At 42.3% G+C, this 18,300-nt stretch overlaps 1 protein-coding gene across 3 annotated transcripts in view; it reads left to right on the plus strand.

The window, feature by feature from the left end:
* The first annotated feature begins 1,382 nt into the window (after positions 1-1,382).
* Positions 1,383-18,300, plus strand: part of LOC121324412 (RING finger protein 44-like) — an 18,432-nt gene continuing 1,514 nt past the window's right edge. The window contains exons 1-11 of one of the 3 annotated variants that reach the window (XM_041266251.1): positions 1,383-1,496; positions 10,006-10,199; positions 11,554-11,776; positions 12,058-12,228; positions 14,215-14,388; positions 15,294-15,455; positions 15,820-15,935; positions 16,134-16,221; positions 16,670-16,791; positions 17,128-17,227; positions 17,420-18,300. The exon at positions 17,420-18,300 is cut by the window's right edge and continues 1,514 nt beyond it. In XM_041266251.1, the coding sequence (XP_041122185.1) occupies positions 10,093-10,199; positions 11,554-11,776; positions 12,058-12,228; positions 14,215-14,388; positions 15,294-15,455; positions 15,820-15,935; positions 16,134-16,221; positions 16,670-16,791; positions 17,128-17,227; positions 17,420-17,482 (1,326 nt within the window). In that variant the 5' untranslated portion in view covers positions 1,383-1,496; positions 10,006-10,092 and the 3' untranslated portion in view covers positions 17,483-18,300. Of the gene's footprint in view, positions 1,497-7,101; positions 7,186-10,005; positions 10,200-11,553; positions 11,777-12,057; positions 12,229-14,214; positions 14,389-15,293; positions 15,456-15,819; positions 15,936-16,133; positions 16,222-16,669; positions 16,792-17,127; positions 17,228-17,419 lie in introns of those variants that run through there. The other 2 variants (XM_041266252.1, XM_041266253.1) reach the window with 2 other exon arrangements.

The raw sequence follows: 18,300 nt of genomic DNA on the forward strand, positions 1-18,300 counted from the left end.
TAGTAATGAAGTGACATGTGTCTCAGGTATTTTTCTATCAATAAAAATGGTGCATCCATATAACACAGTGTTTATTATCTTGAATTGAGGAGTCCAGAGCCTTGTTGACCACCAGCTCTGTAATTTACGTGGGTGTGCAGATAAGAAACTAAGGACCTGGTTGGAATGGTTGATAATGCCAATGGGAAACAATTTATGCCAGGATTCTAGCACAAATAATGGGGGTTTGCAAGCTCTGCAGGATGTGTGCACCCTGCAATGATCAAGGAAGAACCATGACTAATGCTCAAAAACAGGGGTATCAAATCATGCCATGCCACTGGATTGAACAGGTAAAATGATATAATTAACAGCATCAGGGCCTGGAACAATAACCAGGCGTGGGAGGGTTCGACTAGTCACCCCTGCTCCCCACTACCCCCTCCCAGTTCACTAGGTGACCACTGTACCGGAGTCGAATCTGGGTGGAGCCATCTTCATTGTAATTTGCGCAATGCTGCTCTATACTCGGAAACACTTGTCCTACCAAAACACCATCATTCAAGGAGGTGCTTTAAATGGAATAGTTTAAATGTTGCAGTTGCTATCAGTATGATAAACCTGCAAACCAACATGTAAGTATTTCCCAGAGTCAACATTTTTTTTAATTGATTTATTTATTTAACTGGTAAAGCGCACTTGCAGAATAACGACTCCCTCTAATCTACTAAAAAGCTATTAGAGTAATAAATACCGCAGCGAATGTACTGCTGGCTGTTATATTGCGGTGTCTAGCTAAGGGGATGACATCATACTGCTATGGCAAGTATAGTGAGCTGAAGGAACTGACTACACTGCACTCAGCAGCATTGTTAAGCACAGGACCAACCCTTCAGATCTTATGTAACTCAAGCTAATAGCAAAAAACAACGATCATTGCAAACCAACTGTACGCCGATTACCGAGTGGGAAACACATACTTGCAGACAAACAAGTAAATGCAATTTGTTTCCAGACTGTAGATTAAGTGACCCACATACAACTGCACGATATGTTCTTCATCGACTCTGAAACATGACATTGCGAACGGAAAGAGGGTGGGTGGGTGATAAAAAGTTGTCCGTTTTATAAAGTCATTACGGTAACTTTCTGCTCGACACACTTCAGCTCTGTCAAAATGAAGACAAAAGGGGGTGAACTACAATACGAACTCCTCTTTGCTAAGTCTTGAAGCAAGCATCAGGGCACACGTTTTCTCGTTATATATTAATAAATGCTGATTTAAATTAATGTTTTTCTGCTAAAACGCTACAAAAAATATTAGAAGTAGAGGCGGAGAGACTCCCTATGAGGGCGTACGTACCTTTATTTTGACAAATGTGGTCGAACCCACGGACTGTTCCATTGTGCAGGAACAGCTCAAAACTGAAGCGATGCACTGAAAATATGAAAGAGATGTGAAAAGGGATTATAATGGGACAGATCGAGGGATAAAATGCCTGCAAATTAACAATCAGGTAACCGATCGGAGCTTTTCTATTGTTATTCTTTCGACGTGGTTGGGGGTTTAGCTGCGTTGTTTTTGCGAGGAATCCGATTTTCAGATGTTTGCATATTGCTTTTCTGGATTTTACCAGCCCGGAGCCCCTCCTAGTTTTGTATGTTGTAATGTTTACATTCAGCATTAAATTAGTGCTAGGACTCACTGCAGTGCTCGGGTTGAACTCGCTGTGTGTTAATTTTAAAGACTAAGGGCATTCTATAACGCTGCATCTCTCGTTTTTATTTAATCCAGAATTACCATAGGGGCTGCAACATTGCGGTGCATTTCTGCATTGGGACAGCCCAGGTACAGGCCTGGCTCTGTAGAATGTGGTAGTGTACAATATACAGTGTTGTACTGTATTACCATTAGCATAGCATTTAACAGCTCAGAGATCAAGAGGAATCGAGCATATGATCGTTTGTATATTAAACACGAGCTTGGCTTGTTTTGCATTGAAATCTAGTTGTAGTGTCGTTGCAAAAGATGTCAATTATTGTATTGTTTGTGTCCGAATAATGTAGGTTGGAACGTCCACTTAAGTTTAAAATTAACCTTGCTCGCCTTCCTTTAAACCCTGCGTTAATTTATATTAAGGGTACGCTTTCTGTACGTTTTGCACACAGTTTTTATGTTTCTTGATTGTTTAGAAAAGACTGACACGTGGTAAAATCAATGGTACTCGGGCAGATCTTCCAGAAAAAATATTATCATCACATTTTTTGTGCAACATTTAATTAGTTGTTTTTTTTTTTTCTTGCGGCAAACGGCTTTACTCTTACATAATCCATCTTCAAAACTGCAGCAGACCCTATGTTTAGGGAAGTTGGTACAGCTCATGTCCCCTTTTTAAACCCCGAGCCTGTGTACAGCTTCCTGGAGGTGTGTGTGTGACAGCAAGGATATTCACAGAACCTTAAATGACGTAATAATATATGTTCAAAGCTACTAATCCACTTCTGTTTATACAGCTACTTATCCAAGTTTGTGATGCACAGTATAGCTTGGTTTAAAAGCTGCACGTCAAGGTCGGTTGCCTTCTCCTACTAATATACATGTACAGTACTGTATCTCCAAAGCACTCCTCCATTCCATTCTCTCTCGAAATCTAGAAGCAACTTAACAACTTCTGCATAATATAAATTGATGTCGGTTAATATAACGCATTGTTTACGTGTGCCATTTTTGGTAGCATTCCAGTGATGAGCCAATTCGATTTGATATATATATATATATATATATATATATATATATATATATATATATATATATAATATATATATATATATATATAATGTATGTGTGTGTGTGTGTGAACAATATGACACAAACAGTATTAAAGTGTGGTTCTGCATGGTACATGGTAACAGTACGCTGTGTAGACTGGCCTTAGAGATTTCTCTGGGCTTCTTCTTCCCTCCCATACAAGTTGCTTCATATAAAAGCAGTGTTCCCACAGGCTGTTCTTTATGAAACCGTGAAAGGCGTGATAGTGACTCATTTGACTAAAGGTGAGTCAGTCTGCCTACCCAGTACAATCTTCGTCTCATGCCAAGGGCACTGGAAAGAGGGGTGCTGGGGGCGCGGTAGCACCCCCTTGGCTTTGCATGGCATCCATCATATACATGGGTTACAGTTTTGTTCAGTGGCTTTCAGCACTCCCAGTTTAAAAATGGTTCCAGTGTCACTGTTTCCTGCAGCACTGCATATCAGAGTCACAGAGAGTGGAATGGCAGGGGGTTAGGGTGAGAGTTTATACTGAAATCAAGGGTCTTTGCAGTCTGTTCCACCTTTAATTCAGTCCTGTTTAGCCTGTGAGTCCCATGCAAGTACAGCCGGTTTGTTGGCAGTCATCTGTACGGTGCCTGTGTCTAAGAGAGACTGCAGAGGTTTTAGGTGGTAATAACATTCCCATTGTATAGCACATCTGTAAGAGATGCTGTGTTTAGTTAACAAGTTCAGATTAGACCTGGAGCAACAGAACAGCACGTATCGGCATAAGAAATACTAAAACCAATAAACACATGGTGTGCAAGTAATGAGCGCTCCAGATCAGGACCCACGTTCGAAATCTTGTGCGAATAAAGCGCTGATGTCTTTTGTCTTCAGGAGCAGCTTTGGGATCCAGCCCTTGAGTAAATAAAGCATGAATTGTGAAGCATACAACCATCTCTGTATTCATTACCATCCAGAGCAGTGTCTGCAGCTGCACATGCAAATCCCACTGTCGGGGCAGACCTTCTGAAACACAATCCCAGGCACTGCAAGCTTTGAAGAGAACAAGTTTTGAAGCAGTGGTGAGCTGAGCATATATTTATTTTTCATGCTCCACTGAACTCCACAGGTTTTCTGACATGCCTAGCATACCTGTATATGTACCGCTGGTATGTAAGCAGACACAGTAGGAATTGCGAAAGACTACAGTTCTAATACCTGTGTACATACATCATAATACTGGCACTACAGGTTTACCCAGAACTGCTCTGCAATGTTGTTTGAGTTTTCTGTACTGTAGTTTGAGCTGGTAGCCAATGTAAGGGTAGGATTACCATATGACTCCATGTGCACCAGGACAGTTCAGGCTTTTCAACTCGTACCCCAATGCATTCTGGTAAGTGTTGTCCTGCTGAGATAGGTACTAGGTACCAGAATACATTGAAAAGCCTAAACTGTCTCAGAGTGTCGTAGTGTACAGGAGTCCCTGTGTATGGTGCTGGATTGATGATTCCTGTATGGACTGTTCATGCAGTAAGGTGTCTGGAATTATTTATTTCTTTTTTAATTGGGAAATGTTTTAGAGATGAGCAGCTGACACTAGGCTCTTTTTAATTGTAGTAAAGTGTCTGGATGTGAAAAGATGGGCGTTCACATAAAATATACTGTAGGCTGAAACTGTTTTCAAAAGCCCTGTCTAAACATCCCCACCGACACTATTAATTCACTCGACTTTCACATTACATATTATATTAGGAGTCCCAATGTGGGATTGTAATAATCCAGAGATGTCTGAGAGTGGGTTTAAGATGCTGCTGTCCATTGTGGCACTGGGATATAAAGTATTTTGCCTTTGTTGCAGAGATTGCTCTGACATTGACATACTCTGGTGTTTAGCTTTGAAAAAGGCCAGTTGTTTCGGGGAAATCATAGTGGAGGTTGACTGATTACCAGGGGTGTGAAACAGACATACCAGTCAAGCCAGTCATGTGGTGAACTCTCTCTGAACCCGGCTGCATTTATTGAACTGCATATTCTCCAGCACCAAATGTGCACCGTTTTCATCCAAAGGAACAATGACCATTGGTTAACCATGAAGGGTTATTTCTAAATCATTGTTGCTGTGACGCACAGAGCCATGTTGTGTGCTCTGTGTGATGGGCTTGCCTTCATTTTGCTGCAGTACAGGGCCAGTGCTGCTCATGGGAAGAGAGTGACCCAGGTGAACAGACTCCTTGTGGGCTTCAGCCTAGTCTCCCAGACCCCTGAACAGGAGCCCAAATCAGAAATGTACAGGACTACAGTGTGGTGATAGCAGGGACTGATTGGCCACAGAGACTAGTGGAGTGGTTTCTTCAGGTTAGGGTTGAGGAGCAATGGCTTTGCAATAGGGTGGACACTATCCCTGCTGTCTCTAATGGAGTATAATTCCCCCAATAGTAATGAAATGATTGAGAGCATTATGTTATAAACTACAGTACACACTGTGAATGATAGAAAAAGGCAGATACTCAAGCACTTGTGTAGCTCAAGCCCTCTGTATTTCATTTTACTGTAAGCCCGGGAACAGCAGATGGAACCTCGGATGTGCGGGAGCTCTCTGAAATCTGAAACGAAGGTGCTGGGGGGCTTTGGTGTTGTCCTTCTCACAACGACCATTTATTCATAAGGGTGTGTAATAATTTCAAGTGTGATTCATCTTCTTCCAGTACATTGTGTAAAAGGAAAGCCTGTCTTCATTTTGTACACTAAAGCCAGCTGCTGTGCATTGAGAGCAGGCTTTATAATATCCGAAATTATTCAACACATGCATCGGGTTCACAAATGCTCCCTTATAAAAGTTTACCACTGTATTTTTGCACAGTATTTTTGCAGGTTTCCCTTGGTCTTCCTATGTTTATGCTGAACAAGCAGCTATTGTTCTGAGTTATGATACTGTCTGATCGCAAGACTGCCTGGTTGTGAACACAGGGAACCAGCAAGGGAAGATACAGCACTGTGCTGAAGACTGTCAGCCAGGGCAGAGTCGAGTGTCACATACAGGAGGCCTGCGTGGAAACGGGCCCTATTCACAGAGAGACGCTAGGAAGACAAAGGGGGAAGGAATTGGACGTAGCCAACACCTGTCACGGCAGTGAATCGGTGCAGCCAAACACACAACCACAGCTCTGAGTTTCTCCTTCTGAACCGCCACAGTTAAAAAGAGCTTTCAGGGTCTTCCTTACAAATGCATTATCGCCGCTCCCTTTATACAACACTGCCTCTCAGCAAAAGAAGTCAGCTGGAAGTAAGGTGTCCCCTCGAGATGTTGCATTTACATCTCTTATAAAACATGTTGTCGAAACGACGTTCCAGCCACTTTCAAGCTCAGTGGGTTCTTTAGGATTCACAGAAACAGTCCCATCCATATAGAAGATTTTGGGGTCCACATGCATAATTATATATATTTTTTGTTGTTGTTGACCAGTATACAGTAGCTTATAACGAGATACTAAACTCCTGTGTATTTTGGAATTGTGTCAATGGGAAGGGAACGTTGTGAAACACGATCAGTATCAATAGGGCATGATATTGCAGCCTGGAACTCTGTGATAAGGAAAGGCACAACGCGTTTCGGGGTGTATCATATGGAACTGTTGAGAGACCTGTATGAACCATCTGTAAAAGAGGCGCCTGACTGTTGATGTGTGTTAGGGTGCTGTGGATAGTGTGTGCTGTAAAGGACTGTGGTCTGTGTTGATGTGTGTCAGTCAGGGTGCTGTGGATAGTGTATAGATTTATATTACTGTTTTGATTTAATAAATGCAAGCCCTTTCTTTATCACTGTCCAGCAAAACCACTTCGATTTCTGCAGGTTTTAAATGGAGGGGCGAATTGGAAATGGGGCGTGTATTTGAGCCATGAAGGGTGGGATGTTGTGGACGCGCGGGTTGTGGACTAGGAATGAGGGCGTGGCCTCGTCGTGGACGCGCATTACTACATGCAGGTTCCTTTCGCTTGAAAGAGACGGGCACACGCGGATTAGAATGCTGAGAATCAAATATTGTTTGTTGGATTCCAACACTGGCAGTTCTTAAAGAGGCAGTTACAAAAAAATTTCAAAATCTGACACCAGTCAGGACTCTTTTTAAAAGTGTTGTTGTTGTAACACTTAATCAGCTCTGGTTACGAAATATACCGAGCTGAGAAAAGTAGAAGTTAGGGGAGAAAAACAAAGAAACAGGAAGATCAGTGCGTGTTGCTGATAAATACATGAATGTGTATTGTGGGCTACGATACAAGAACATCATGTACTTGCTACGATATTGACAGGATCTCAGATCTGCAGTGTGGTGTATTTTGAAATATTGCAATCACTTCTATGAGAGAGGGAAATACACACGCTGGCGTCATACGAGAGAGTTTATATTATACAGACATTTTGCATCGAACACTTTTTTGCTGCGCTGGTAAGTACATTTTGAACCGATGTCTAAATGTATAGGAATATGCCCTAATTTGTCATTTGTTTCTAACGGCTACATGTTAGTAGGATTTCATTTTCCGATTTGTTGTTTTACATCAGATTTAGTAACGTATTGTCAGCCCTATTGTGAAGTTAAAGATGAGAATTGTGGATTTTTTTGTTATCTTGTGATAACTAACCACCCACCAACTGTATATATATATATATATATATATATATATATATATATATATATATATGCTATATATATAATATATATTATTTTTTATTTAGATTTTAAAAAATGTTGACGATAAAGCTGGAAATAGTTTGGATTTTGGTTTCCTTGCACGTGTAGTAACCCGAACTATTTATTTTACAGATGTTGTTCAAGATGTGAATGAAGGCGATTTGTCTTTGTTGTATTATTTAGAAATCGGTTTACAGATTTCAGTTGTGAAGAGCGAATCCGTCTTTAAATCGGACCTTCCGATATAATAAATATGGTTGGATTTTTCTAATACACGGAAACGGCGGTTTTCTTTGTGTCGTTTCCTTTGTTGTTGCTTTGTTTCTGTATGAGCACATGGCCTGTCTGCGCTGTCTCTTCTTAAAGCTGCAGAGACCTATTTTACCAGCAACACGCCTGGTGGCTGAGAGTGATGTAGGCAGGAAATACAACCACGAGGTTATTGGCTTACATGTTATCAACTCGGTTATCGTGGTCATTATTGTAATTTCTACAGTATAGATTTATCTTGTCCAAAATTGAAACATTGGTACGTCGTTGTTTACATGGCTATCCTTGGGAAACACTCAATTGTCTTAATAAATTGTTTATTAGTATTTATAATATTAGATGTCAGACTGTTTTAGTTCCAAGGGTTCGCTCTGAATTTAAAATAAAGGCTTCTGTTTTAGCTCCATGGACTAAACTTAAGCATCTGAGACTTATTGTCTTGATCCCTTTTAAAGGATGTAAAACGAAGCAAAATTACAGTTGTGTAGCTGAGACACGCTTTTGTTTTGACCAATGCTCCTAGATTGCTTCCTGTAACTTGGTTGTGCTCATTTGAATTTTAATTTGTGTGTGTGTGTGTGTGTGTGTGTGTTTTGTTTTGTATTGTATGATGTGTCACCTTCTTGATCAGGTCTTCCTTGAAAAAGAGATTGTAGTCTCAACAGGACTGTCCTGGTTTAATAAAGGTTAAGTAAAATAAAAAAAAACTGCATAGCGATACTTCATTTATGTCATACTTTCACTGAATTCTGATCTACTTTTCATTGGGGAAATTTCATTTCTGGGTAATGTTGGGAATTCGGAAGATGAAGCTAAGCTTACATTTTATCTGCTTTAAAAAACGGTCTGTCTCTCCAGTTGTGTGTGTGTGTGTAGGTGCTTTACAGGAAATGCTTGGCAAACTGCCTGCAGTGTTCCAGATTTGCAATGTAAATGAGTTGAGTAATCACTTGAAACTCATTACTGATGGGCTTTTTTCACTGTGCTGCAAATACACTGAACTCTGTTGCTTAAAAAGGAACTAAACAGCTGGAGAATCCTGTCTTTCTTTACCCAGTACATCATTAGAGCGATAGTGCAGCCCTAGAACTGCGCTGTATGATTAACACCTCGGTGCTGGATGACAAATGACCAGAATCAGTCAAATAGAAACGGTCCCTCCTCCCTGTCAGCCTGTGCTCACATTTACACAGGAACTGCACGTTTGAGGAGATACCCTACCGCTGTCTTGTTCTGAAGGGCAGGTCGTTATTTTTGATTCAAACACAGCCCTTGCTGTGGGACTTCATCTTCTCATAGGGAGACACTGATAGTGCATGTTATGTTGTGCAGTGTGAAGTAAATTGCCCTGTACTGCACTACTGTGCCAACAAGGACTAGACTCCTCCCAGCAGCTGCCTGGGGTATTTACTGTATCTTTATATGTAATCCAAAGGGGAGTGCATTCTGTTGTTGAGGCTGGCTAATTGTTGTTTACATGCTTAATTATGCATCATAAACCGCTTGACAAGAGGTGCCCTTGATTAGCGGGAAAGTGGAATTGAGAAGTGACTTGGAAGGATTGTTGGACTCAAGCTACAGTGTGTATGTAGCAGGCTCAGGTGTGTCTTATTAAACTCCTAGTAAAACCAGGAATGGATCAAACTGCCATGCAATAGGAGTAGTATATTGTACTTTATTCTTTGACACCCCATTGTAGACGCATTAAAACCTACCTCGATGGACAGTCTTAATGTTGTATCACTTTTAATTCCAATACTGGGAGGCAAATGCATTTTTAGGTGTCCAGATCAGTTTTCTACTAAAACTAAAATGTAAGAGACACTTTAATGAGTCTACAGTAGCTTCCGGGAGAGACGTTTCAGAACTACTGTAAATGTTGAAAAGCTAAGCTTTCTTCACAAACTGCAGCATTTCTTCTCTCTCATCTGGAAAATTGAACTAAAAAATGATACAGTTACAGGAGCTTAAAGATTTCATTTTATGGCTGTTGTCTTTTGCAGTGTTCCCCAGGGTGCTCTAACATGAGCTGGCTCATTGCACTGGGGAATTACTGGTCTTTTTAATACGTTTCACAAACACTTTTTTAGTTGTCGGGAGCAATAAAAAGCCTGACTTCTCCCCATTGGAATGTTCTGTTAAAATAAGAATTTTCTTCACATTCCTACCCATCGTTTCCTGTTGTATAACATTAGTGTTGTTTTGTTTTTTTACAACGGTGCAAAATGCTTTGGGAATGAGGTCCGTATGGGAATAAGGACAGGTTTGGTGTGATTGACTGAATGGAGCGCTGTTTTATTTCAGAGTGAAGACAATCCCAGGCCGAGACACAAGTGCCTCCAGCACGCTGTACCCCCGCTGCAGAGCCTGACTTGCCCCCCGACGTCACCAATGCGACCATGGGAAATCGCGGTGAATAGGCGGCCACCCACTGCCCCCTTCAATCAGAGGAGATTCCCAGGGGAGCCCTGCAATATCCCAGCGCATCTCAGGAGGAGGTGAGGAGACCCTCACTCTGTTGCACCTTCAAGTTAAACTGGAGCACCATAGCGCCGTGTTGTTTTTCACATTTCTGCATTGATGGATACTGCAGAACATTACTAAACTTGCATCATTACAGCCCAACAAAATCTATACAGCTGCAATGTAAAATAAATTGCGGTGTGGCACATGCTTAAGTTGGCAGGGGATGCATGCAACAGGTTTTGTGAACCATGGCCCAGGCTCTTCAGTTTGTAGCTAATGTAGAAATGAGGTCGAATTCACTCAACTGAATCAATTACAGTGCATGTTTTTCCCTTATCTGAACAGGGAAACAGGATTCTTTTTGAGTGAATACAAAACAATACACAGGTGTGTTTAAAATCACAATGTCTCCCATTGGTATACAGCAGGATTATTATAAGTAAATATGGCCATAAACCATCAACACCTTGTGTTGCTTTTTTAATGTTAAAAAATATTTTAATAACTCAATTCTGCACTTTTAGGTTGTCAGCTTACTGTATATTGTGATGAATTCTCCTCTAATGGTGTACGTTTATTCAGTTTTTTGTAGTATCGCATTCTTCTGTCAAACAGGTATATAGAAGCAGTTATTTTGGATGATAGGCTCATCTTTCTTCATGCCTACTAATGCAGACGTAAGCAGCATTGTATTGAATTTGTACATTTAACATAAAAACAGCAGCCTAAAGCTGATGATTTATGAATAGGCAGCATGAACCCTACTGAGAGACAGGAGATCCGTTTCCCAAAGTGACAGCATTTCTACTTGATCAAGAAGAACACCACAAGTTGAACTGGCTGTCACCCAAAAACTAGTGACATTAGCAGCTACTTGCAGTCGCTCACCGACACAGAAGCAGGGTCTAATTCACGCAGTCCATTGCCTGTTTCTGGATATCCCTGTTCTTTTTTTTTGTACTTAATTTTGAAGCAGAGGGCTGTCCTATCTTGGCTCAGGAATATAAGTGTTTTGACCCCTTGCCAGTTTAATTTTGTGAGCTCAAATCCCAGCTGTGCCCGTCAGGCTAATATTTCAGTTTTGGATTCCAAAACCGAGCAATACTGCAGTCTCTTGAGTTTGATTATTGTACCGGTGCAAATTAAATGAAGCATATTCTTTCTTACTCGTCATTGCTCTTCAGAAAGGGGCAGTGTAGTTGGTTTTCCAGCAGTGGGCACTGCACAGCATGGAGTATATGTTACAAGAACAGCAACCGCTCTCAGACTGACACAATTGTTGAGCTTAGACAAACTCCAGGGGCACCTTGGAGAATTTGGGGAAGACTCTTTTCTACCAGCTTGGCTCATCAACTGTTTCCCCCACTGTTCTTTTTCTCTACGCAGCCCTCCAGTGAGACGGCAGTGGGGGCGGCGAGACAGACCCTTGTTGCACAGCTCTTTGCATCAGGATGAGAATTTCCACCACGCCCTGTTTGCGCAGCATCAGCAGCAGATCTCTTTAGATGAGTCAAGACCGTACAGTCACACCAGCATACCCCCACGAATGCTGCACCCTGCTGCCCACCCGCCTCAGCAGAATCCCATCATGGTGGACCTCCATGAGCAGGTAGGGGGGCACCGGGAGGAGGCTGTCTAACAGGCTTCAATACAATAGCGTTCTAATGGTTTTCTGAATTACTGTAATGTGTGTGTGCTTTGTTAATCCTTCCCCACGATGTAATGCAGTGTTTAAACTGGAAGGTTCACTGAGTGATGGCACGCTGCCTGTAGAAGGTGACAAGACGTTCTCTGGTGTGCTGATCTACAGCCCTTGACTGAACAGTAAGCACTGCTGGCGCTGGGTTTGTTTTTACACGTGTATGTGTGTGTGTGTGATTTTTCTTCCAGATGCATCAGGGGCCAATCCCGATTTCATACACGGTTACCACGGTGACGACCCACGGTTTCCCAATCCACGCCGGCCAGCCTATCCCAGGGTGCAGCACTCAGCAGCTCCCAGCATGCTCGGTAATGTTCAGCGGACAGCACTCTCTGCTCTGCTGTCTTCTTCCTCCTCCCGTGAGTTTGAAGGGAAGGGCTGCAGTGTTGGTGATGTCATACAACCCATTCCCACCACACCCCCTCCTAACAGCAGGGCTCAGGGTTGAAGCAAGGCTAAGGGAATGCGCAGACACAAATAAACAGCATAGATTGAAGTAAATAGTGCAGTACCAAAGAAGGTGTTAGAATTGTCAAGGTATTAACTTGTAGTGATACGTCCTGCACCATTCAGAGGGACAAATGGTCAGCTTTATCAATGTCTTTTAAAGTGAAATTTTAAGGTGGTTAAAACCTTAATAACATAATGGCACAAGCCTACTTCCCTAAACATTTAGGGAAAATTGTACTGTAAAGTTAACTGACTAATCGGTGTGTAGGGTTCTTGCATAGTGGGTAGTTTTACAGTTTTTAAAGTTTCCATTTAGGGTAAACTTTGCACTTCTATAAATGTTTGTTTTGGAGACCCAAAATGTGAAAGTTTACATGTGGGGTCCAAAAGTTTTGTGTGTGTGTGTGTGTGTGTGTGTGTGTGTGTGTGTGTGTGTGTGTGTGTGTGTGTGTGTGTGTGTGTGTGTGTGTGTGTGTGTGTGTGTGTGTGTGTGTGTGTGTGTGTGTGTGTGTGTGTGTGTGTGTGTGTGTGTGTGTGTGTGTGTGTGTGTGTGTGTGTGTGTGTGTGTGTGTGTGTGTATATATAGAAAAAAACTAGCTACCTTTAGGCTTTATCATGCTTAGTGATGTGTTTAACTAATTTGAAACCATTTGGCTCAAGCTTATATATTGAGCAGCTGCTCCCAAACAATATTGACTACTGGTTTTCAGTGCGATGATTTGAGACCACAGGAGTAGAGTAGCATAGTGATTAAAATGGGGTCTGTTCATGTGAAGTCAGCTGTATTTCACAGGGGACAGCTGATGGAAAGGGTAGAGCCAGCTTGCACTTAGATTAGCACACAGCTAAGCACTTAGAGCTAGCTCTGCAGCAGGAGACAAAACCAGGGCAATGAACGAGGAGCAAGAAAATAAAAGAACGTCCGTCTCGGAAACACTTTGCACAGCTTCAGTAAAAGGAAACAATCTGTCTTTCAGTTTAGAAATAATAACAGTATCATGCACAGGAATGTGATGATCAAGTCCAGTGCATTTCAAAATGTTTCGTGACTGCAACATACTTCACCTTTTGAATAACCCAGGTGTAGGTAGGGTGTTAGCTAGCCCATATGTATTGTTCCGTATTTCACCTTGTATTGTGCATTATATATGTTTATACCACTGTGTGTGTGTGTGTGTGTGTGTGTGTGTGTGTGTGTGTGTGTGTATAAATATATATGTGTGTGTGTGTGTGTGTGTGTATTGAAAGAAAACATGTTTTTTATTTTATTTTTATTAAGCCAGCTTGAAACGTTTAACAGCTTGTTTGTTTTGCTGTCATTTGACCTTTCCTGGAGACCCCAGTCACGAATATGTTTTTCTATCCCATATTGTTCAAATGTTTTGAACCAGTAAATATGAATAGAAAGGCGAGTCAGAATGATCCCCTCTGTTCAATTGTGGTGTTTTGGTTGGTGCTCTAAATGTAACTTGACGACGATGGAGTTTGGTGTTGGTATGTATGTTTTCCACAGAGTAGGTATGTTGGCTAATGACTGGTAATATTGAGTAAAAAAGTTTCCTTTTGACAGTGCATTGATGCAGGCAAAACATCACCTTGCAGCTTGTTCCTAGCTCACTAAATAAGAGGAAGATCAGGTCCTCGCTTGTCTGGGAGAGTGGCACTCGTAGGAATGCATTTGACAGGCAAATCACTCAATATGAGAGCCACTTTGGCAGGGTGTCTTTGGGAAGATTTTAGCTGATGTTGGAGAAACGCTGTGGATTTACTGTGCCTGCACTGCAACTGATTCCTTCCTGACTCCACCTGCTAAACAAGGACGAGTCTGCATTAGGGCTCCAGAGTTGTATATCTGTTGTATTGTAATGTGTTCTGTATTTGTGTTTTGTTTCCAGCTGATCCAAGCCTGCACAATGCAGCATTTGCCAGTATCTTACCAAGCCTTTCCGCCTCTGATCTCCAGCGAACATTTTATACTGCACCCCCCTCCGCCTGTGCCGCCACACCAACCGCCTCACCTCGCTCCCCTGAGCCAGTTCGTCCCTCTGCAGCCACAGCACCCCCGCATGGTGAGTGTTGCAAACACACCCTCCCTCCCTGCAAGGTGTTCACTCCAGGAGGTACAGAATCCTAGACTAAAGGCTTATTCACACTTTGTCTCTGAGGGTGGTTTCTCGTCTCTAGTCGTGCAACAGTCTAGTGTTCAAAGGGGTGACTGGTTGCCAGAGTTGAATTTTTCTCAACTTTAGCTGATCGCACAAATGTCTCCCAGTGGTTTGATGTATGAACCAACATATAGCGCAAGTAACACAACTTTTTCAGTCAACTTTTTCTGCAACCTGTTGTAGGGGATGTTTTCAGGAAATGATCCTGAAGTAGCTTGGCTCAAGATGTTTAGGTTCAGGTTGTTGCAGGATGAACATCGCTTGATCAAAGCAAAATTACATCAGAGCTGTTGCTGTCTATAGAGCCCATAGTGAGGAATCCCCATGTGTTTTAAATGCATGTCACAATGTCGGGGAATCTCCAAAGATATTTATATCCGCTGACTCAGCCTGTGGCACAGCTGTGGGAAAACACGGTAAACTTTTGACCTAGTTGGGACTTAGGCTTTCCTTTTAGATAGCTTGTTTGCGAGCACTTTAATGCTGGCTTGAACATGGGGGACTAAGTTAGATATTATTCTCTACAATTGTGTGTTAATATGACATCCTTTAGGGCTGATTCTTTTAAATGAAGTTGGCTATATTTTATTTTATAATTTTTTTTTTACATGTAAATTTAGATAGATTGTACCTTAACCATTGTTGAATGTGAAACAGAGTTCCACCCTAATCCCTAAAAAAACGGGCTCAAAGTAACAGGAGCGGTTTATAAGCAAAGTGTTCCAAATGCAAAGGCCTGTTTCTGCCTGTCTCTTCCTTGTGCAAGGAATGGAGATACTGAGGGTTTGAGGTTCCTGTTTGTGCTTCAGCCTTTGCAGAGGGTAGAGAACGACGTGGAGATGAGAGGGGACCAGCACCCTGTGGGGGGGTTCTCCTACCCCCCTGCCCACCACCCACCAGCAATGCCTCCGTCTGTGCCCCTCCAGTACCTCCCTCACGACCCTCTTCACCAGGAGCTGCCCTTCGGAGTGGTGAGTGTCGACACTCAATGTGTTCATCAACTTTCAGAGCATATTATTACACTACGAGAAAAACAAGGGGCTGACAACTTAACTCATGTGATAAGAAACAGGACAGTCACCTGTGCAGACTGACTGATAATATTGTACGGTGGATGACATGCTGTTAGTGGACATTATGGAAATGTAAGGTAAAAAGACATCTTGCTGTCCCTCATTGTGGTGTTGAGATGGTCTGTTGTCTTTGGATGGACATTTGGAGGAACAGAACAAGCAGCTCAGATCTTCAATGACTCATTTGTGGTTTTCAACCCCTGTACGTTTCAGTGACTTTATTTTTATATTATTATTATTTTCTCTCTCCGTGTCTCTACAGCCATATCCTCACGTGCTGCCAAGACGTGTGAGTGGGCAGAGGTACCGGCTACAGCAACCCCTGCCCCCTCCCCCACCCCCTCCACCTTACTACCCCAGCTTCCTGCCGTACTTCCTGTGAGTATATTGAGGAGGAGGAGGAGGAGGTGGGGGGTGTTGATATTAAAATGAGATTGTCAGCATACAGGCTTTTAAAGGAAAATTGTTTTGTTAGAATGTGTCTTTTCTGGGGCCTCCAAGCATGACATTTCCAATGATAACTGGCACTGAGGTGGTGCCTGGACAAGTGACCAGCTCTGGTTTGTGTGTCTGCAGCTCAATGCTTCCGGTGCCTCCGACTGCAGTAGGACCTGCCATCAGCCTGGACCTAGATGTGGATGACGTGGAGATGGAAAACTATGAGGTCAGAGCTGGCTTGCATCACGGGCATTGTGTACAGTCTGCTCTGATAAAAGGTTGAATATGGTCTATTACCGTAAGAGACTAGTGTCTACAGCTGGCTGTATCTTCTGTTAGAAGGGTCTTCTCACTGGTCCCTAATCACAGGCTTCCATATTACTGGATCCTGTGTTTTCAATTTCCCCAATCCTGCTAAATCCAGAGATCTGTACTGTCATGTTCTAACTGTCACTTATTTAGCGCAAGCAATAGCTGGGCAAGGTTCAGTAAACTATATCTGGGAGTGTGTGGTCCTGACAGGACTACTTCCTAATTAAATAAAAAGATCATTAATGATCAATAACTTGAGCATTTTGAGCATTCATGATAAAATTACACAATCGTGAATTATTAATGATAGAATGACATGAAGACTGCATTCCTGGGAAACCAATTCTTTGGTGTGTTTGCAGGCGTTGCTGAACCTCGCTGAGAGGCTGGGAGAGGCCAAACCTCGTGGACTCACCAAAGCCGATATAGAGCAGCTTCCATCCTACAGGTTCAACCAAGAGAACCACCAGTCTGAACAAACTCTGTAAGAGACTCTGCCATCAGGGGATGTGTTTAACTGGCCTGTTTGGGTAAAACAATGATCGCTCCTTTAGTCTTGAACACAGAATGCTGGGGTTGGTTGTTAATTTCTGTTATGGGTAGGTGCAATTCTTGGCTTTCACATCCAATTCCTTTTTAAAATCAAGTTATCAATTCCAGTTCCTTCGAAGGAGTTGGAAGTGAGAATTGATTTTAGAAAGGGACTGGAAATGGAGTTGGAATGGAGAAACAGGAATTGACCCGACACTGATTATGGGCATTGTAAGATTTCCCCCAAAAAAGTCTTGAAGTTGTAAGTTTCTTTGTTCTTTCTTCACAGGTGTGTTGTGTGCTTTAGCGATTTTGAGTCAAGACAGCTGCTGCGAGTCTTGCCTTGCAACCACGAGTTTCACGCAAAGTGTGTTGACAAATGGTTAAAGGTAAGTGTTGGATTGGTTTTCTATTTCACACCTCCTTGCCAGGTCCTGTAGTCCTGAGCATGGTAACAATCTTTCGTCTGAGTTTTGGGCATGCTGTCAGGCTAGGATAAGAAAAGCCCAAGCTGTGTTCATATTAGTAAGTTGTTTTTTAATCAATTCTTTTGTACATTGTATTTCTTTCTTTTTTTTCAGACCAATCGCACTTGTCCAATCTGTCGAGCCGACGCTTCAGAAATCCACAGAGATGCTGAGTGAAACTTTTCTTTGTTTTAACCAACAAGAAGCAGCACAATAAATGGAGACCGTTCTCTTGGAGAAACGGGAATCTACCGCCTACCCCTCCGTATTCCCCCAAGCCTTTTCCTCTTGAACAATAAGCAATCTAGGATCGTATTTGGGGCTCTGTTTTACCTCCGCTGTGCATCATGTGAGTTTGATGAAAGCTACTGCCTAGTATAACCGCATAGCCACCAAGTTCTGGAGTTGTGTTGTGTGTACTTTTTGCGATCGCCCTTGTGTTTCTGATACTCCAAAGATTTAACAGGTAATATCTGTTCTTGTGTTTTAACTTTTTTGGTTCTATTTGGTTTTCTAGTTGATGCTAGAATCATTCCAAGTACTGCAAAGAGGGGGAGTGGGGGGTGGGGGGGTGAAATGGTCATGCAATTGGCAGACTAAGAAAACAAGGTTATTTTGGAAGGAAACAACCATTCCACTGAGCTGGAGGGAGGCTTCACTTTCTGAGATGCATGTTTGTAAAGGTGATGGGCAAAGTGACTTGTTGTTAATAATGTATGTTACGCAATAATGTATTTTGATTTCGTTTTTTTTAATGAATTGCTGAATGCTATCGTAAAAAGTACGACTTGCAGTGGTAAAAGGTGCAGTATCTTTTTAAGGCCTGAGGTAAGGTGGGCTTGTAGTGAAACTGCCTTGCAGTTTTGGAAACTTCAAACAAAGAAGCCCTGAAACAATGTGGGTTAAGGAACAAACGCCACTGTTACTCCAGCAGGGGGCATGTTTCCAGACTGACCGAGTTGGCAACAGAAAAAGAAAGGCACAGGACAAGCTGC

This window comes from Polyodon spathula, chromosome 12, assembly GCF_017654505.1.
Source record: "Polyodon spathula isolate WHYD16114869_AA chromosome 12, ASM1765450v1, whole genome shotgun sequence".
NCBI lineage: Eukaryota > Metazoa > Chordata > Actinopteri > Acipenseriformes > Polyodontidae > Polyodon > Polyodon spathula.